Source organism: Meles meles, chromosome 9 (assembly GCF_922984935.1).
Source record: "Meles meles chromosome 9, mMelMel3.1 paternal haplotype, whole genome shotgun sequence".
NCBI lineage: Eukaryota > Metazoa > Chordata > Mammalia > Carnivora > Mustelidae > Meles > Meles meles.
Window position 1 is genome coordinate 4,138,277 of NC_060074.1, and position 21,950 is coordinate 4,160,226.

The 21,950-nt window shown below is 43.3% G+C and overlaps 1 protein-coding gene across 6 annotated transcripts in view; it reads left to right on the top strand.

The window, feature by feature from the left end:
* Positions 1-21,950, top strand: part of MYO1B (myosin IB) — a 179,708-nt gene that overhangs the window by 78,059 nt on the left and 79,699 nt on the right. For all 6 annotated transcript variants that reach the window (XM_046018231.1, XM_046018233.1, XM_046018235.1 and 3 more), the window contains exon 4: positions 8,215-8,309. In XM_046018231.1, coding sequence (XP_045874187.1) covers positions 8,215-8,309 — 95 coding nt within the window. The remainder of the gene's footprint in view (positions 1-8,214; positions 8,310-21,950) is intronic.

Sequence of the window (21,950 nt, forward strand, 5' to 3'; positions counted from 1 at the left end):
AAGCAGGGTGGTTCCCATTCCCACGCCTGCTGTGAGAAGCACAGGCGGACTTCTTGGCCCTTCCTCGGCTGAGGTCCCCGCCCAGCGTTTTCTGCTGCGGACCAACGTCCGTGTCTCTGGCTTCTGTGGGAGGAAGGCTGGGGCTCAGCTTCATGGAATCCCGCGTACAGGGCAGGCACTGGGGCTAGCCAAGTCTGATGATACAGGTTTATATTTAAAGGTCATGAACCTGAAGGGTTCTGTTGACTGAACACACTTACCTCTGTGGGATGTCGATGTGAGGTACGTTAGATCAGAATACTGTGCTGAGCCCGACAAAGACGCACGGAGCCACGTAGGAAGTGGCCTGTCTTCAGGCTTTTACTCAGGAAGGAACATCTATCTGGAAAATCAGCAACTTGTGAATTTGAAGTCATTATGTTTACTTTAATGAGTAAAACGTGAAGTCCTAAGGGTAATTGGGAAGGTCTTTGGAATAACTTCCCTTGGGAGACGTTTTTCCAGAATTTGGTTGCCTATAAAAAAGTCATAAAAACGATCTACGAAATTAGTTGAAATAATCTATTTTTCCAAAAAGCTTGGAAACCGTTGTGTTGGGAATTTGTTTAAATTGCATTTCTCTTGAGCAGAAAAGGCTATTTTTATAGATTTATGACTGTGTAATTATTTTTATGAGCATTGGGGGATTGTTAGTATTCTTTTGTTAAAAGGGATCCTAAAAATACTTAAAGGGCTTACTGAATTTGAATTAGAAGCCCAATTGTCTCTTTGTTCTTTCCTCCAAATCAGGTGTGTTTTCTTAATTTCTGGACAGGGGAAATGTCGTAATTTCCTCCTTGCCATCTGCACGCCCCCAGCCTCTGTCCTTGCATATGCTGTGGAATTTTGCACCTTCCCAGGACATACCTTTCTCAATAAAAGTCATTTTTTCCTTTTCCGAATGTCTGTAGGAGATTGCCGATGAGTTCATTACCTTCTTTTACCTCCGTTTTGGGGGACTTCATGTTAAGCTTCTAGAGGACAGAGTTTCCTAATCGTCATCCTCAGAACCCACACCGAGAGTACGTCTCTTCTCTCCCGGGTACCCGTGAGCTCCCTGGGAACCCTGGCCTGTGGCTGTTCTCCATCCTCCACACACTCTTCCGTTTTACTTATTAGGGGACTGATTCGATCTCGAAGGGGAGAAGCCGTTCATTCTTCATTAATCTGTGAGCTGAGGCCCTGCAGCAGCAAACACTCACTACTGAAGTCAGCCTCTTTGCTTCTGGAGGCTTGCAAACCCCAGGCAGGATGCCGCGTTGCTGGAGGGCTTTCCCCCTGAGGCGTCCCATGCTCTGGTCACCATTTTCAGAAGGAAGTCCTGAGCAGCATGAGAGATTAGTGCTAAATTCCAAAGAGCGGCTTCCAGGCCCTGAAAGCAGATGTTTCCTCCTCGCTGCTTTCATATCGTGAGTCCGGTCCTTCTCCTTCCTGGCCTCATTTAGCCTCTCTAAACCTCTTGTCTCTTCCTAATGCATGTCTCCAGGACCTGGCTTTGGCAATCCACCTTTGAAAAAAATCAGTCCACCTTTGACCCAGTCCCCATTGATAGCACTCTCTAGAAGAAGTAACTCTTGGCCGGCTGGCCCAGGATGGGGTGCACATGGGATCTCCATTGTGATTTTGATAATGGTTAGGTGCATAGGGTCAGAAGAATTTGGGTACACCCCAAAGCTTCTTCATCACAAGAGGATTATAAATAAGATTTCTAAAATCTTGAAAGATGACCTCTTCAGTGCTCTTTGCTGTGTGTTTTGGATTATATTCCATAATTAGCATGTGAACTTTTGAAATAAAGAGCTTTGTTTGTAAGTTCTAGGAAGAGTTTCTTGTCCACAGGGATTTCTGCTGTTCCTTGAAACATTATAACACAAGTGAATGATTTTATATATACAAAACATTTAAACACTGTGATTTTTGTCACCTTGATGGTTACATTTGATTGTTAAGGATTAAAAAATATTTTTGAGTGACACATTAAGAAATATTGAGAGGCCGGGTGTACATTGAAGTTGATGCAGGCGGTCTATGAAATTTCACAGAAATACTCTGTGAGAGTCTGTTTTTCAAAAACCAGTGTAATTCTAAAGGAAGAAGAAACTTTTTGTGCCTATTTGTCATACCCTATTTTAAAGGCTGACTTTTGAGCTTTATTTGATGCTTTACTTTTGTCGTTTCAGAACAGATGTCATCTTAAAATGATTCATCCCTGATGAGATTATTTCTGTTTTGTAGCTAATAGAAACAAGCCCTTTTCAATTAGGTAGCGAAAAGAAAGCAGTGTGGCTACTTATGTTTAGGATACACAAATGTCTATGAATTTAGAAAATTAAGCATTGATACAATATTCAAAACTGATTGTAGTTCATTTTTTAAGGTAATAAGTCTCATCGGCTCTATGCCATATGCTGTGTCACCACATAGCATCCCTCTTACGTGGCAACTAGAGACCTCTTCAGATTTAAATATATTTTTAAAAAGTACGGTGTCATTTTTTTAACCAGTCATTTTGGCCTAGTATATCTTTTTTCGTGTTATTTTCATTCATCCTATCTATATCTTCATATTTTATTTGTGACTCCTGTGGGCAGCCTATAGTTGGATTTTGCTGTTATATCCATTCTAACATCCTCTGCCTTTTAATTGTAGTATTTTGTCCATTCATATTTAATGTAGTTATCAGTATGGTTGAATTTAGGTCTACCATTTAATAATTTATTTTCTGTTTGTCCCCTCTGTGTTTATTCTTCTTTTCTGGCTTTTTTTTTGTGTGTTCCATTTTAGTTTTTTAGTTATTTTGTAGCTCTCGTCTTATTCCAGGTATTATAACTTTCAGGACTTTTATTGAGTTAATTTTGTTCCACTTAATTGTAAAATAAAGGAATCTTGAAGAAATGTAGGTCCATTTACCATCCCTCTCCCCTCAATCCTGTTTTTTATGTTTCTTTTCATAGTCTTCTCTTTTTGCCTTGTAGTGACCATCTTGCCCATTGATGTTTATTTTGAGGAGAAGCTTATTTTTGTTCTCTATCTTCTGTTGTTCTGAGGCTTGGATTGTGAGAAATGCTTACCAATAATGTGGCTATGAGGGGTACCTGTATTGTGAAATTTGTGTTAATTTACCATGTCCATGCCAGCATAGGAGAAGAATGCAATAAAGCTTTCCAGGATAAAAAGGTATAGTTTCTGACTTTCTCTGACTTACTTTCCCTGGAGTTTTCCCTTCAGATGTGATATGGTGAATATCTGGTGGTAGAGCATAATACTAATTTAACAAAGTAATATTTTTCAAGTGGGTGAACATTTTCTGACTTAGGAACATGAGGCAATGATTGATGTACAGATACCTGCAATAGTGTTTTACAAGGAAGACCAACATTGTGTCTCTCCTTAAAAATAAGCAGACAAATAAACAACCCTCATGGTTTCCACGCAAAACACACCATACATAATTATCCCTTCTTTCCCTTCTCTTCTCTGTCCTTCTTGTGGACTCTCTCAGCCCTTGATCAGGTTCAAATGAACTTAGAAATTGGTGAAACACTTGGAGATTAGGAATTTTTGAAAAACACTTTGTTGAGTGTGTTACCTGATTTTAGAAAAACCTAGTTTTTAGGGCTGAGCCAGAGCTAGAAAGTAAAAAAATAGTGGAGGTTTATAGATCTGAATTGTAGATGAGAATTTTGAGGCTGACCATCCTCAGAGGATTAAAGTCAGAAGCAGAATTTCCCTAGTGTGATTTGAAAATATTCTAGATTTCAGGATTGAATGAAGGCCGTACCATTTTGAGAATTTTTGAAGAAAATGTCATGAAATAAATTGTTAGGAACAGTTACCTAAATTCAGGAAAGTTTCCTGCGACAAATTTTATTCTGTTAAACTTTGGCTCATGGAGATGACAGACTAACAAAGTGGGTTAGCCTGCTGGAGGGGAACATCTCAAGCAACTCATTGTGGGAGATCCAGAGCGAGTGAAAACTCGAGGTCTGCTGGGAAACGCGTACGCTGTAAGTAGTGGCGACATGTTTGCTGTTGTCTTTCCTGCTTTGCGTTGTAGATGAAATAAACTTAGAAAGGAGACGGCAGATCGTGGAGAGCATGGAGTTTGGGGCAACGAAGCCCTGCCGTCACCTTTGATGACCGTGAAGCAAAGCCGCTGGGGAGATGAACATTCCGAACAGAAAGACAATGAGGGAGGAACGGGAATACTGGCTAGATCATTTTGAACATGCAGCCCTACATCCCACACTGATGGGAAATAACACGAGCCCCAAACCAAACTCCTAAAACTGAAAAGTGATAGATAATGGCCATTTGGGAATGTGCAGTGAGCATGCCTGGTGCTGGGGAAAGTTCACTCCATGAGCAGAACAGCCACGCAGCTGATCTGGAAATGAAGGCAGGGCAAGACTGGCTTTCACGTGTCAGGCCGTCTCTATTCTTAGAGCTCAACTAGAGGACAGAAGAAGTAGACGAAACCGCGCCCTTGATGTGGCAGGGCCCAGAACCCGTGCTCGCCCGCCGCTGTCGTCATCGCATTAGAATAAACCGTTCGTTTCTGCGTGCGGTGAATAACAGTGCTGACACGCTCACAAAATAATGCGAAGCATATGGATCGCAAGTGTTTTTAAGTAAAAACTTCTCTAAACATTTATTTAGGTTCCTTAATTACAGAGTGGTTTGGAGGACGGGCTTGTGGCTTCGGTTTGTAGTTTTAAGTGTTGGCCTCGGTGCTGGGTGCGTGCTGGTGCTGCCAGAGAGAAGAACAAGACCGGGAGCAGGGTGCGTGCTGGTGTTGCCAGAGAGAAGAACAAGACCGGGAGCAGGGCTTGTGTCCTTTGTGGCTGCCCCTCGGTCATTGTTTTAAGTAAGTTCAGGTCCCGATCTGAGTTTATATGAGGTCAGCGGAGGATCACGGGTGTGCTGGGCTGGGGTTGGGTGTGTCAGTCGTGTTCGACCCAGTTTTTCCCGAGCTCACGTGCCTCAGCTGGTATATTTCAGGGCACTTTGAACTCAGTGGCTGTCCAGAGAAGGAATAGCTATCCCTTTTAGCTTTTATCTTACATGAAAATATACCGCATTAGATGACTCAAGCCCTGTTTGGGGGGACGGCAGTTAAGTAAAACCAAGTGTTTAACTTCAGTGTTTTGATGTGAAATAAACCCATGGTGGGGTCCCTTGGTGATCTTCTAAAGCCTCGTGTGTGTGTGTGTGTGTGTGTGTGTGTGTGTGCGCGTGCAGTATATACATACACGTGCACACACACAGTCTTCTGTCGTTACTCATGCGAGGAGTAATTCCGCATCATTCGGGGTCTGTGAATGGTGTGGCATGTAATTAACATGTGGTCTTAGGAGCATAGGGAAGGTGTATGTTCACCCATGCGGTCAGCGAATATGGAGTTGGATAGATTCACTTGTGTTTGCCGTGATGTGTTAGTGAGGCTGGTAAGAAATCGAAACACCGCTTTTCTTTCCCGCAGGAAGGTCATGAGAAGAAACAGATTTCCTAATTACCGTTCTATGGGCCTCACTCCAGCAGTGACTTTGTCAAAACTTGGAGGGAATTCATTCTTCATTTTTTCATATTTTGGTATTACGGGGTCTTGTGTTTATAACTATGCAGGACGGCACAGAGATTAACTAGACAGAAAGACTCTGCCCTAGAGGAGCTTACGTTCAGGGAAGGGATAAGAAGATGTGGGCATAACACAGAAAGATTTCACACATTTGTTTAGGGCTTTACAACACACACAGAGCTCTTACATAGCCAGCTAAGCTCAAGGACGTGGCTCCATTCTCCCAGTCCGTACGGGAAGAAACTGCCGTTCGGCCCGGGGTGAGCGGCTGGCTCGAGATCAGGTCGGTGGTGAGCTGTGGGGCTCGGTGTAGAGAATCCAGCCCAGGGTGTGTCCCACTCCCACAGTCCCTGTGTTTTTTACTTTCCCTGGTACACAGCCGTGCACACCGGGGCGTGCTTTTTTCACCTGGGGGCATCAGAGAACGGGAGAGAAGGATGCTGAGTGGTCTTGGGGGGTGGGTGAGCAAGGTGCTGGTTCACAGGGAATGACTGAGAAGGATTTGAGGGGCGACTAAGACCTTGGTGGGCAGAAGGAGATCACTATGCACTGGTCACAGAAAAAAATCCCTTGTGCTAGATATTTCCATTCTGTTTTCTTCTTCATGCGCTGATTGAGCAACTGGATTTAGGGTTCACTTACTACAGGCACAGCACTGGGCTCATTGAAATCATGGTTCTAGAGTAAGGCTCATGGTGGCTCTTTGAGGGCCCCACAGTAGTCCAGCCAGAAGATAAGATCACAGTCCTAAGAGGTTGTGACAAGAGGGGAAGAAAGTGGTACGCGGTGATTCTGGGTACAAGTTACGGCTTCCCTGGGAAAGGGCTCACAGACATGTCATGTCATGTCTCAGTCTGAGTTGGGTCATTTTTCTCCGAGGAGACTAACCTTTGCTTCGTAGACTGTTGGAAGGATCAGATCTGACTCTGAGTATGTGAGCCTCTCATCCTGGCACATCAGCGATGCTCTGTAAATTGTCTGCATGAATGGCGCGACACGATTTCTCAACCAGAGCCGAAGTCATTGAGTGGAAGGCTGTCTGTGGCCTGGTTAGCCAAGTTTGGACTCTCCCTAGAGCCCCGCCTTGTACTGGCCTCCTGGTCTCCAGACTGATCTCCTGTGTACTCCCTGACCCTGCCCCATATGCAGTGGCCGTGTATCCCGGTGGCCAGGAGCAGGGCTCCAGGCCGACTCTGCCGTGTCCCATTGGCCGTGTGACCTTGGCACATCCCATCTTCCCTGCCACGGTTTCATCGTCTGGAAATGGGATTAATAATGATTTATTCTTGGTAGTTTTGTTATGAGGTTTAAAATGATTAAATAGGAAAGGCTTGGAGACAGTACTGGTAAATGTTGCTATTTTTATCTAATCCTTACCTGATCCTGCCATTCTCCTGCTTACAGTCCTGGAGTGTGGCTCCCTTACCTAAGTCTCTGTTCTGATTCGGGGTCTGCCCATCTCCTTCTCTAGCTTATCACTCCTCTGTCCCTTCTCATGCTCTGCCGTCCAGCAGCGAGCGACAGCTCGTGCTACCCTCCCCCTGCACTCTAGGTTATTTTGTCTTTTGCTTTGTTGCCTAGAAGCCCTTAATCTTCCTACTATATTCTTCAGGACTTGTTTTTCTGTCCCTGAAGATTGTGCCCTTCCATTCCCTTCCCCCGAGGCCTCTGTCTTGTTCTGCAGTGTTTGCACGGATGTCTCTCTTGCTTTTAACTTGTTGCGTTGCTGTTTTCTGTCTCCCTCCCGGGCTTTTGACTGAGAATTCCTGAGCCAGGGCCGAGTCTGACTTACCTTTCCATTCCCAGCATGTTCTTTCTACAACGTAGACTCTCGGTAAGTCCTTGTTGACAAATCAATTTAGAAGACGGACTTTACCTGTTTTAAAAACAGTACCATATTGTCAGAATTATTTTTCAGTTAGCTGGGGGGCACATTTTACCTTGTTTGTAAACTTCAAGGCAGGGAAGATCAACCTGCCGACTGACTTGGTCTTGTTAAGGGTTCTTTGTCATCACAGGGCCCAGTGAGGACCTTGAGGGACTGGACAAGGCCCATGGCAGACACATGATACCGTGGGCCTCTGGTGGGTGGTACAGCTTCACTTGCGAGGCTGGGAAGGCAGTAGTTCTGTCTTTAGCTGAATGATGCTAACACCAGCTATTTGGTATTTGATAGCGTTTTTCTAATGTTTGAAAAAAATGTTTTCTCATTGTTTCGAAACTAGTGTATTGTTCTGAAAACCTCTACATCCCAGTTTTGGACATGGGCTGTGACATTTTCTCCTTGGTTCTCTGACTTTCCCAGATTCTAATACGATGAACCTTAAGGGTCACGTTGGGTTTAAGAAAGCAAATCTTCAGAGTCGGGTAGATTGGTACTGTTTCGTTCCCTAGAGAATGCGAAGGAGAAGGTAACGTGGGCCACAAGGCTAGGTGGGTTTAGTGATTTCCTTTAAGACTTGGAAGGAAATAAAATCTGATGTCTCAGCTTCCTATCTAAAGCATTTCCCAGTCCTGTAAAGAGCCTGTGGCTACATCTGATAAACACAAGATAATGAGCTGAATTTTAAAGACTTTTCTCCCATTATCCCCTGCAGCTTTGCCCTGTCAGACGAAGCATACAGATCCCTAAGAGATCAAGATAAGGACCAGTGTATTCTCATTACCGGGGAGAGCGGAGCAGGAAAAACAGGTAAGGCCAGCCCCGGACCCCCTTCCTTCTCCCCTGCGGAAGGTACACTCTGCGCTGATGCTGACAGAGAGAGGGCAGGAAGGGCCTCACTACCATGCCGCTCTGCAGGCCGCTGTGAGGGCTCCTTCGCAGGAGGCTGCTGCTAAGGATCCTGGAATGTTCTCTGGGAAGGACTTAACATCTCTCACATGAGGAAACGGGATTTCAGCCAATATGGGAGTCTGTTTCTGGATTCCGGATTCAAGGTCTTTTACTTTTCCTGCAAGGCCCCACACCTGTGAGGTCTTACCACTTCCTTGATGAATGGCAAATTGTTTGGGCTTTGAGAGGCCACAGCACATCTTACCTCAGCTAAAGAGTGAGGAGGAAGACTAGTTTCCCTCTAGTCTTTGAAGCCTAAGGAATTGAGATTTTTCTATATATTGTTAGGAAGGCTAGCAACCTCCCCATAAAACAGACCCTTGAATGGAGAGATTGTTTTTTTTCTTGTGCTTTTAATAAAAATAATTCATATGACTGATGATGCTTTTGAGTGAAAATATTCCCAGCTAACCGGGAAAAAATTGAGAAGAACTCAATTCTTGTGCTAGATATCTATATTTAGATATTTATAGTCCAGAACTCACTGGACTCTCTGAGTCCACGCTCGGGCAAGTGAATTTCTTAACTGAGTTTCTTTGATGGAACTGATAATTCCCTCAGGGAGGAGGAGGGGAGGGAGATGGTATTTCCACAGCCATTTTATCTATAAAATGTTCTTGTTTTATACACAAGACTCTGATGATTCTACTAGTTTGCCAAAGAGGAATTTAAACTTTCCTGCTTTGCTTGGCTATTAAGTGATCCGATTAGCATACCTCAGGCCTCTGATTATTAAGAGAAGAAAATTGCCCAGGGATATTTCAATCAACTGACTGAAATGAATATTTTGTTCGTAAGCCCCTCTTAAAATTTGTGCCTTTAAAGTCTTATGGATTGGCATGTAAGAATGGAAAGTGCAGGGCTGCCTGGGCGGCTCAGTCAGTTGAGCTTTTGCCTTTGGCTCAGGTCATGATCCTGGAGTCCTGGAATGGAGCCCAGTATTGGGCTCCCAGCCCAGCGGGGAGTCTGCTTTTCCCTCTCCCTCTGCCCCACCCTGTTTGTGCTCACTTGCTCTCTCTCAAGTGAATAGATAAAATCCTTAAAAAAAAAAAAAGAATGGAAAGTAACAGAAAGTATACTCTCATATCATTGGAAGGGATTATAGTTGTATCCCATGGAATAACCAAACTCCCTTCTTTCGTAGTGATCATGAGCTCACTGATTTGGCAAGCCGACTGCTACATTTGCCATACAGGTTCAGCTCACACAAGTTCTTTCTTACCTAGAGTTGAATTCTGCCTCTACCCAGTGGTCTTAACCTCTGCAGTCTGGAGCCCTACCCAGTTAGTGTACTTTGTTTTCTATGCGGCAGTCACTCAATTATTTGAAGTCATCCATTGTGTACATTCCTAGGGCTGAATGAACATCCCTTGTCTTCAAAAATTTCCTGTGTAATGCATAGTCATTTATTCATTCAGCCAGGAAATAATTTTTTTCTAAGATTTATTTATTTGTTTTAGAGGTATAGGGAGGGGCAGAAGGAGAGAATCCTCAAGCAGACTTCCCGACAAGGGGCCCAGTCCCACAACTCCGAGACCATGATCTGAGCCAAAACCAAGTCAGCCACTGTATGGACTGAGCCACCTGTGAGCCCCCAGGAAATAATTTTTGAGTACCTATAGGAATACTAATAAGGTGAAAGGTACTGTACTAAGTACTAGTGATATACTGGTGAGCCAGACACCACCCTTGTCCTTATAGAATTTGTAGACTAGTGGAGAAGATGGACAGTAGCTCTGTGTTTTATATACATGTGTGTGGAATGTGTACTACACAGACACTGTATTGTACGTCTGCATGTACACGTGTCGTTTACATACAGAGTGTTCAGTGTGGTGAAGGAGAAATACAGGGTGCTTTTTAGAGTGTGTAATAGGAAGATAGGATCTCATTCTCAAACAGTCACTATCATGGTCCTGTTATTCTGGAATGATCCCATTTTGTCTATGTGCCTCACAAAATTACATCCCAAGAAGAAAGATAGATGCAGTAAATACGCCGAGTTTGGTCTTGGTTGTGTTGGAACTATTCCCCCTCTTCATATGGATACCAGGCTTCCGTTAATGTAGCCCGTCTGTGGAGTCATGCGGGTCTTTTCACCAAGCAAGGATTGTAGGTTTTGTGTATGTCTACTTCTGTTGGGTCAGATACGCTCAATCTAGTATTGTCTGACAAAGTTATTGTAAGCTTTAGAATGTTTTACTTATTTTTATAAATTTTACATCACTGTTAGAGCCTCTTGTGAAACTGACACATTCTGATTCTGTTCCCTCCCGCAGAACCACGGCCATGCCGCTGGGTAAAAACAGTAGCTCCCAACATAAGTACACATTGCGCTGGGCTTTGTGCTTTAGCAAATTACATACTAAGTACTCTTCTTACCCCCGTTTTTATCGTGGGGAGATTGAGTCCCAGAAAGGTTAACCAACTGGTCCGAACTTCCCAGTGAGCAAGTGGCAGAGCTGGAATTTTGAACATAGGTAACATAGCTAAGTTCTAGAGTCCCCACTTGTCTTCATCAGTTCAGCCCGATTTAACAAAATACCATAGACTGGGGGCTAAAACAACAGATATTTATCTCTCATAGCCCTGGAGGCTGCGAAGTCCAAGATCAAGGTGCCTGCTCATTTGGTTCCTGATGAAAACCTCTGATCTGTGTCCTCACAAGGAGAGACAGAGACGGAGACACACACACACACACACACACACACACACACACACACACAGAAGGAAAATGAGTCAGAGCCAGATAAGGACATTAATCCCATCATTGGAAGTTTCTGAGCTTTTGAGGAGCCTTCGCACTGTTCTGCACGGTGCTTGTACTAACTGACATTCCCACCGGAAGAACACGGGGCTTTCCTTTTCACATTTCTTCCCGCACTTGTTATCTCTTGCTTTCCTTGGTAATAACCATCTCCCCAGTGCGAGGTGATGGCTCATTGTTACTTTGAATTGCGTTTCCGTGATGATTGGTGAGGTGGACCACATCCTCAGCTTCCTGTTAGCCGTTTGAATGGCTTATTTGGAAAAACGCCTATTGAAGTCCTTTGCCTATTTTTACATCTGATTACTATTATTCCTTATTGCTGTTGAGTTATATGAGTTACTTATATATTTTAGATACTAACTATTGATCGCATACATGACTTGTCAAGTATTTCCTGCATTTTGGAGGTTGCCTTTTTGTCTATTGATTGTTTCTTCGGCTCTACCGAAGCTTTTTAGTTTGAGGCAATCCCACTTATTTATTTTTGCTTTCACTGTTTCTACGTTGCATGTCATAGCCAAGAGATCATTGCTAAGACCAATATCAAGAGCTTTTGCCTTATGTTTTCTTCTAGGATTTTTATAGCTTCAGGTGTTAGAGTTAAGTCTTTAATCTGCTCAGAGTTACTTTTTGTGAGTGGTATAAGACAGGGTTCAGTTTTTTTCTTTTGCATGTGAGTCCCCCATTTTGCCAACACCATTTATTGAAAAGACTGTCTTTTCCCCACTGAGTATTCTTGGCTCCCTTGTTAAATGTTAGTTCACTGCATTTGCATGGTTTTATTTCTGGGCTCCTCTATGTTGTTTTCCTGGTCTGTGTGTCTGTTCTTATGCAAGTACCATCCCGTTTTGATTACTGTAGCTTTTAGTGTTTTGAAATCAGGAAGTATAGTGCTCCCAGGATCATTCTTTTTTCTGAAGATTGCTTTGGCTGTTTGCATTCTCTTTGTAGTTCTGTATGAATTTTAGGATTTTTTTGTCTTTTTCTGTGAAAAATGCCTTTAGAATTTTGCTAGGTATTACATTGAATCTGTAGATTACTTTGGGTAGTGCGGACATTTTAGTGGTATTAATTCTTCCAGTCTATGAACACAGAGACAATTTTACTTCTTTCTGATTCTGGTATCTTTTATATCTTTTCCTTGCATAATTGCTCTAGGCCTTCCACTGCTATGTCGAATAGGAGGGTGAGAGTGGGCAGCTTTGTTCTTACCTTAGAGGAAAAGCTCTCAGCCTTTCACCAAGTATGATGTTAGCTGTAGGCTTGTCATTTATGTCCTTTTCGATGTTGAGGTACGTTCCTTCTATACCCAACTAGTTGAGAATTTTTATCCTGAAAGGATATTGAATTTCATCAAATGCCTTTTTGTATCTGTTGAGATGTTCGTATGATTTTTATCTTTTATTCTCTTAATGTGATGTATCACATTGATTGATTTGCATATGTTAAACCATCCTTGCATCTTAGGGATGATATCACTTGATCATGGAGTATGATACTTTTTTCTTTTCCTTTTCTTTTTTTAAGATTTATTTATTTTGAGAGAGAGAGCATTTCTGTGAGCGGGGGATGGGAGGAGCAGAAGGAGAGGGACAGAACCCTGAAGCAGACTTCCCACTGTGCGTGCAGGGCTTGATCCCAGGACCCTGAGATCATGCCCTAAGCCAAAATCAAGAGTGGGACGCTCAAGTGACTGACCCACCCAGGCACCCCAGGGTATGATCCTTTTAATAAGCCTTTGATTTCAGTTTGGTAGTATTTTATTGAAAATTTTAGCTTCTTGGTTCATCACAGATATTGATCTGTAGTTTCCTTGTAGTACCTTTATCTGGCTTTGGTATCAGGGTCAGTTTGGCTTTATAAAAGGAGTTCGGAAGTATTACCTCTTCTTCAGTGTTTTGGAAGAGTGAGAGGGATTGGTGTTAATTCTCCCCTAAATGTTTGGTAGAATTCAATTGTGAAACCATCTAGTTTGGGGTTTTTCTTTTTGGGAAGGTTTTGGATTATTGATTCAATCTTCCTTGTTACTGTTCTGTTTACCACCGTTCAGTCTTGGTAGTTTGTATGTTTCTAGGAACTTAACCATTTCTTCTAGGTTGTCCAATCTGTTGGCATGTAATTATTCATAGTAACCTCTTAAGGTTCTTTATATTTATATGGTATTTGTTGAATGTCCCCTCTTTCATTTATAATTTTATTTTATTTTTTTGAGACATCTCTTTTTTCTTGGTTAGTTTAAAGGTTTGTCAATTTGGTTTATCTTTCCAGAGAACCATCTCTTAGTTTTATTAATCTTTTCTGTCATTTTCCAGTTCTATGTTTCATTTATTTCTGCTTTAATTGGTACTATTTTCTTCCTTCTGCTAACTTTGAGCTTAGTCTGCTCTCCTTTTTCTGGTTCCTTGAGGTGTAATTTTTTTTTTTTAAATATTTTATTTATTTGACAGAGAGAAATCACAACTAGGCAGAGAGGCAGGCAGAGAGAGAGGAGGAAGCAGGCTCCCCGCTGAGCAGAGAGCCCGATGCGGGGCTCGATCCCAGGACCCTGGGATCATGACCTGAGCCGAAGGCAGAGGCTTTAACCCACTGAGCCACCCAGGCGCCCCCCCTTGAGGTGTAATATTAGGTTTGTTTGAGATCTTTCTTTATTCTTAATATATACATTTGTGACTGTAAACTTTCCTCCTAAAAGTTGCATCTCCTAAGTTTTGATATATTGTTTTTCTGATTTCATTTGTCTCAGGATATTTTTTATATAAACATTTTACTGGTTTCTGTTGCACCAAGATACTTGTCAAGTCCACTGTGCTTGCTGCATAGGTTCTGTGTGATCTAGTCCCCACCTGCCTCTGCAGCCCGCTCTCCTGCTTTTCTCCCGTCCAATAATCGCAGCTTGGGCTACTTTTCATTAAAGCTTCTGCTCTCTATTTATACATAGAAAGTATTTCATTGTTTAGTTTCCCACCCCTTTTTAGATCATTCATCTATCTGACTGTCTGGGTGGGCTCTAGACCTCTGTTTGCTCAGAAATTTGGGAGATCTTTTGCTATCCACAACTCCCTCTTTACAGTAGCTACTTTAAGAGGACACTGGTGTCTTGGGAGAACGTTTTTTCCTCTCTTCTGTCACTAACCAGTTCTTTCTGGTGAAATAATTGAATTCACAGAAGTAGTACGGTTTCCTGTTTCTTTCCAAGTTGACCAGTGGAAATGGTAGCAAGGCAAGTTAAAAACTATGTCCCTTGACGGGAGGCATTTGTATCGGTGTATCTCATGCCCGAACTCCTTGCTCCAGTCCTTTCGACTGTACCTACAAGCCTAGTCATTTCACACCTTTCTTTTTATTTAAGCAGGAGGGAGGACTAGATGAAATTATTCCTATGGCTATTAATATTTTTAGGTTTTACTCATTCTTCATCATGACTAAAGATACATTTTTTGAGGGTCTGATTGTATCACTTTGTTCCTCAGTGAGTCATCAGAAGTGGGCTGTGGTCACTGGCTTGATTGGTGTTGGCCACATCTTCATCTCCCCTGGAACATGCATTCCAAGAAGACAGCACATCCACTAATTAGCCATGTCGGTGCATGGCCACCTCCTTCTCACCGAGTCGCAAACCACCCTGCTCCCTCCTGCAGTGAGAGTCCGTCTCCTGGGGGGCTCACGTGTCTTCCGTATTGGAAAGCTAAGTGGAGGTTGCTGGTACTGTTTCAGAGGGGTTGGTGTTCAGTTTTTCTGAGCAAAACAAAAACGCCTCCTTCCTCTGGTAGAAATCTGGTGGGATGGAGTTCATCCTTCTTTCCTGTAGTTTTCTCTTCTCTTGATATTTTGTTACATAATAAGTTGTCCTTTGGGTTTCAGTAGACCACTCACTACTTGGAATCCTTTTTACCCTCTCATCCTCCCCGGATTTTGTCCTTCTTAGGATCCCTTTGCCCTCTGTCATAAGACGGACAGCTGCTTCTCGGCCTTTGCTTTTTTCCCTGTGGTAGGGCCGTTGTGTTCACAGCACACAAGACTGGGTGCTGCTTCAGGAGGGAGGCTGCGGAGGGCATCATCGCCACTCGAGACCAGTGCGTCTCACACCGTCACCGCGAAACACCAGTCTCTCTCCTCCCCAAATCTGTTCCTGACTGATACCAGAAAAAAAGAAAGGAAAGAAGACATAGAACAACCAATCTCTAGTTGTTTTTAGTTTATTTTTTAAAATTTTTTAAAAAGGCATTATTTATTCATTTGAGAGAGAGTGAGAGCGCACATGCGTGAGAACTCGAGCAGCGGGGAGAGGCAGAGGGAGAAGCAGACTCCCCGCTGAGCAGGGCGCCAGATGCGGGGCTCCATCCTGGGACCTGGAGATCATGACCTGAGCCGAAGGCAGATGCTTAACCAACTGAGTCACCCAGGCGCCCCTGTTTTTAGTTTAAACAGACAAAGTAAATGACCAAATTGCTATAAAAAACTTACAAAAACCTATTCTCATGTGTAGACTGGTAATAGGCCATGGACCTACCAGCTTTGGGTGGTGCCGGTTTTTGGGTCCTATTTTGAACAGCACTGGCTGGAGGTCTTTCAATGCATCTGTCTTCTTGTTGAGCCACTGTGATGCCCGAAGTTGTGGCGCTTCAGCTGTCCATTAGCATTAACCCTAGTGCTGGGAAGTGGGCCCTTGTCCTGAGTGAGAGCTGCTGTTCTAAAATATCTGCTCCGTTTCTCTCTGGTCGCTGCTAGTAAGCTCTTCTGTTCAGTTATAGAGCCCAGGACCATCTCCTGCCTCTCTCTCTCTCCAGGGGCATTTCATGCTTCACTTACTTATTCCATCTTTTTCTACTTTTCTTTCATTTCAAAAACAGCGATACAAAAGTCGCCTCAGATTTTATGACGGTTTTGTTGTTAGCCTCTCCATGTGATCAAGCATAGAATTTGTGTGTTGATTAATGTCTCTGTTCCATGGAGATTACTTTCGGGAAAACGAAATGAAGGCAAACAGTGCGGAGATGGTGTGGTCATGGGAGGAGTTGGGAGGGGGTTTCCTCAGTTCTGTGGGGAGGAGGGGTGCCAGGCCACTTGCAGTACCGCATTATGTTGTCCACTGAAATTGTTTTTGAGTTCACATCGTTACTGAAGATTTTCTTGGTGATTAAATGAAAGAAGAACAGTGACATTTACCGAGGGTTCAGAATGTGCCTTACGGTTTGCACACAGTATCTCTTTCCGGTAAGAACCTTTCCTGATAGCTTGTACAGGACTACCCTGCAGGATCAGAGGGCTTACTTTACAAGAAGTAATTAATTTAACGAGGTTGTAAACCCCCTTGGCAGATGATGATGCTGTTGGCCTTAAGCAGTGGAGATAGTTGTCTGCCGTGCGCTTCTGTAATGTGGGCGCTCAGGGAGAGGCATGAACTCTTTGAGTCCTTTGGGGTCCTATTTAATTCATTACTGCTGTGCTAAATAAAAAATTCATCATGCCTCATAAAAGTGCCCAAGTATTTCTAGGCAGTGAACTCAGAATTCACTACTGTGAATACAGATAATTTGTGGAGAATCGTTCGAGCGCTGACGGGGGCAGGGGAGGCAGAACATGAAGGACCCATCAGAACGGCCTTTTTTCAGAGACATCAGAAAAGATCTGTGGGTCTGCGAAGATGATCCTGACCTAAGGAAACGGTATAAATTCTTTGGTTTCTAATTTTACAGTTACATCAGTTTCTGGGAACTCTCTAGCCATCTGCTAAGACTGTTGTGAAGCCCGCCGTGCTCATTAAGACCTTTGGTTCTGAACCCCAAATGACCTTGTATGACTTGACATCTGTATGTCTCCTTATAGTGGTGTCCTAGGCAAGCAAAACAGCTAAGCACACGGAAGCCCAGAAGAGAATGAGCTTTTGTTTTGTTTCTTCCCCGTGTGAGAAAGGCCTCTCTTGATCCACATGTTTTATAGTAATTATGAGGGATCTCGTGGCCAACTTTCAGAAGCAAAGCAACTTGTACATAGCGTTGTATTTTGGTAAAAACACAGCCCTCAGGACTCCTCTTGGAGTAAATGCTGCATTTCTTGTTGTGAGACTCAGGCTTTTTGTATCACGACTGGAGCAGTTTGAGGCCGCCTGTCTGATGAGTTTGGAGATGGTGCAGCTGGCTTACTATACAGCCTTGCAGACTTGTGGCTTCTAGAAAGGCTGTTCCTCTGTGTCGCAGAATCCGTCTTTCATTGTACCCAAAGGAAGCCTCATTGATTAGGTAGTCTTATCCTTCAGGTCTCTGGACTGTGAGACCCTTATAAGCTCAGTCCCTACAAAAACTTGGATTTTTTTGTTTTTAGATTTTATTTATTTATTTGGGGTGGGGGAAGCATGAGCACAGGGAGGGGCAGAGCAAGAGGGAGAAGCAGGCTCCCCCCTGAGCAGGGAGCCTGAGGTGGGGCTCCATCCCAGGACGTGGGATCATGGCCTGAGCTGAAGGCAGACGTTCAACCTACTTACCCACCCGGGCGCCTGGAAAAACTTGGATAGTTTGACCAAGGAGACAGAGAAGTAGAGAAGCAGGTAAATATATCAGTATGTGTATGTGTGTACGTGTGTGGCTCTATTTGCTGCATGACATACGTGTGTGTTGTATGATCCATACAGGACAGGGATGGTGTTGAGTGCCGTTGACTCCTGGATACATTTATGCGTTCTGTGAGGAAAATGTGAATAAGCCTTGCTTAGAGCCATACATTTGGGGCATTTTTCCTGATACTGTGATTGACTCCATGGGAGCCTGCTCCGTTAACACGCATAGTAAGATGGTTTTTACTGTCTTAGCAGCAAGTTTCCCATCCTGTTTGTTGTTCACGGAAATGTTTGTTTTTCCGTTGTCATTCACCTTCTGCTACTTTGCAATGCTTTCTTTCATAAAAAACACTGCTGCGTGATTATAGGATTATGTAATAATTGCATAACAACATGATACATATTGTTCACAATCCTTTACAAGGTACCAGAGAATATGGAGTTAAATTAGTTCTCATTTTTCCCTTATCAGGAATTTAAAATGCCCAGAATCTATCTTCTGTAACCCCCTTCCGTTCTTTGTTGGAATGAATTCTGATCCAGGCACTCTGATTTGGGAGTATTGGGTGACTGTCATTTGCCCATGGCACAGACTCTCTGTTGAACCCTGGATGTTCTACCATTTTCTGGGGAGAAGACACTTTTACTTGCAAGACTTAATATTTTGTTTGTCTGAGTGTTGATGAATTTTAGGATTCACGTTACATTCAAACATATACGTGTACATAAATTCACATATATGTAGTGTCTATAAGAGACAGAAAATGATGAACTAAGAATTGATTCTAAGCAAATGCTGTTATGTTTTGCTAATTTTAAATACCGGTTCTTAGGTCCAAACTAGCTGTGCTTTCAAAGATTGAGTACACATGAAGAATACACCTTTTTGTCTCAAGTAGAATCGTTTTTCTATTTTTACATGTACATGAGAGGCATTGTCACCGAAGAGTATGATTACTGGGTTAAAGTGTCCACAGTCTGTTCAAGAGTGTTGTTTTGGAAAGTGCTCATAATTGTGTGCTGTGTTTGCCAAGGTCATGTTTAGTTGGTTTCTATAACAATCAACATAATTCAAAAGCTGGACTTTGAAATACGGGAGATGATAATTCTTGATTCTTAGAAATATATTTCATTCATAGAGGTTATTACATGAAGTTTTGATTTGGATAAGTATCTAAATACTTGAATAAAGTTACAAATTTATTTGAACTTTAGCACAGAAGGGCCAAAAGGAAATGAAGCAGAAAGCTTCTTGAGATAACTATTATTTCCTGTTTCCAACACGGTGAAATATTATGGGAACAGTCTCTGAACTGTGTTGGACCTTGCAACTTATCCTCACTGTTCTACTTATTTCTCTGAAGCAGCAAGTATCTCCTGAGATGCTCAAGTTAAAGGTCAAGTATTATGTCAGGGCAAAAAAATGATAAGAGTTGTCTCTTTAAGGTAATGAGACTGTTGAAAGAAAACTAGTCTTAATCCTGGCTTCCAAAAATGAATTATCAAAATGAATCCAGGATTAGATTTCCTGAAGATAGTGAAGAATCGAATGTTACAAACTTTTTAACAACTTAGGAATAAGTATCCTTGAACTATATTTAAGAATTTTATTTGAGGGGCGCCTGGGTGGCTCAGTGGGTTAAGCCTCTGCCTTCGCCTCAGGTCATGGTCCCAGGGTCCTGGGATCGAGCCCCACATCGGGCTCTCTGCTCAGCGGGGAACCTGCTTCCTCCCCTCTCTCTGCCTGCCTCTCTGCCTACTTGTGATCTCTATCTGTCAAATAAATGAATAAAATCTTTTTTTTAAAAAAAGAATTTTATTTGAATTACTTAAATAGATTACAAAGTTAATAAAAGTCACTCCTAATTTCAGTCAAGTTAATTCCTCTTTCTATCTCAGTAGATATTGTGGGATTATATGCACTTTAATAGCCAGATATAAGTTCAATCCGAATTCCCAAAGATCTGCTCCTTATACCATTTTTTTAAAAAGATTTTATTTATTTACTTGACAGAGATCACAAGTAGGCAGAGGCAGGCAGAGAGGGGGGTCGGGGGGAAGCAGGCTCCCTGCTGAGCAGAGAACCCAATGCGGGGCTCGATCCTAGGACCCTAGGACCATGACCCAAGCCAAAAGCAGAGGTCCAACCCACTGAGCCATCCAGGCACCCCTCCTTATACCATTTTTAACACAGGCTTGACACTGAGAAAACTTGACTCTTTTCATACTGGCCATTAAAAGTCTCTGAGAGGCCAAATCCATTCCAGCAGCTGCCAGAGAATGTTGATTCTGGGTTGATTCTTGCCCGCACCCCCACCCCACACCCAATGTTTTGTCCCTGAGTCCATCCTGGTCCAGAACAGGATTTCCAGAGCTCGGCATCATTATGTGTCTGAAGTTTGAGTGAGGCCCATAGTCACTGGAATAAGCAAAACAGGTTGGCCTGGACTTTTGATATTTATTGTCAGTTTACCTAAAAGGAAACTTACCTTTTCATCTAAAGTGTGTGTGTGTGTGTGTGTGTGTGTGTGTGTGTGTGTGTGTGTATGTATTTGCCATGATCTGAGATCATTATTGTGCTTATAAATGCTTCAGTGTTGTCATAGTGTAATGGGGAGAAAGGCCAGACGTTCTTGTCAGGGATTTGATAACATGTGCAGTTGGAGGAGAGGGCGGGGAGCCAAGATGCCAGTGAGAAAGTGGAGTGGTGGGAAAGCAGGCCTGGAGGTGAGTTGCTTCAGAGGCCCGACTGCGGAGTCGGGATGCACGGGTAACTCAGGAGAGGTGGCCCAGAGTTGGAGACCAACAGCACAGGATGCCAGGACTTTCCTGGGAGGGCAGCCTCACCTGGACTTGAAAGCCAGAGAGCCGAGAAAGAAAACATCCTGAAGTGACCAGAAGAAGAGTTCTAGCACAGACCGACGGATAGGGAATTGTGGCGCCAGGAAGTCGAATGACATGTGAAAGCATATAAACTCTTTGTCCATATATAATTCACCAACTTTTAGATACTGAAACCCTGGGGATAGTGGGAAATGGACTTAGGAAACTTCACACAGTGGAAAGTGTATGAAGGGGCAGTGCCCTTTGGAGGAAGGGAATCACAAAAATGAAAAGATTGGCACTTCTCAGTTGCAGTCCCTAAAAGGAGACAACAGAAATCTGCCATAGAACGTCACAGACAACAGAAAAGAGACCACCAGAGAACCTGCGAGGACTCATTTTCATTACCCAGAAAGCACGTTGGAGGAAGACTGAGCTGCCGAAGTACCCAGCCTCCCACCTCGTTTCTCAGGGCTCCATGGGATTGTTAGCGTTCCCTATACCCTATACCCTATTTGCTCCGACGTCAGGCCTGGAGAACCGTGCGTGACGATTTTTGGTGCTCAGTGGCTCATCTGGTCAATGCTTTGGCGTTGCTGTAAAGCCCTAAAGCAAGTGTCGGGCAGTGTGCCCAAGGTGGCATTCCAGTTGCTCATTTATTACTTTTTTGGGGTGAGCAGTGGGACTGGAAGTCCCCTGTAGGTCTCTGTCTGGGAAATGGCAGTGTTGGGATCTGCGCCCTTAAAACTGTGGGCAGAGGGATTCACACTCAGCTCTGAGGAAGTCTTCCTGCTCTCAGACGGTGACACCCATGTACAGACTTTAGAGAAAGAAAGATTTATGATGAGTCTCCCTGCCTCGACTGCCCAAATGAAAGTGTGTGTTGAATTCTATCCACAGTTAATAGTTGAACCTTTCCCTGGTTATGGAAAATCAGGACAAGGACAGCTCAATGAGAAACAGGTTCCATGGCAGACCCGTCTGGGAAGTATAGCATTCTAGAGCCTTTTCTAGAATTCTGCCACATACAGGATCCTCCCAGAAGCCCTTTAAAAAGAAACCTATTTTACTTCCTCTAATTCATTTGACTTTGGACCTCATTTTCCCTGAATATCTATTCATATTCCTTGGAAGGCAGTTTTCAGAAGCTCAGGTCCTAAGAGGCAGGTGCTGAGAGGGGATAAGGGCTAATGGACACCAACAGACAAAACCCCCAAAACCAAATCTTGCCTGCCTTTGAGCTAAGAATTCTTTGTGTGCCTTGGGTGGCCATCTACTTTTAGCAGCTTACCTTTCAGTTACTGGTGAAACCTTTGGAAACAACTGTGTCCTGAAGAAGCTAGCTTTCTTGTCA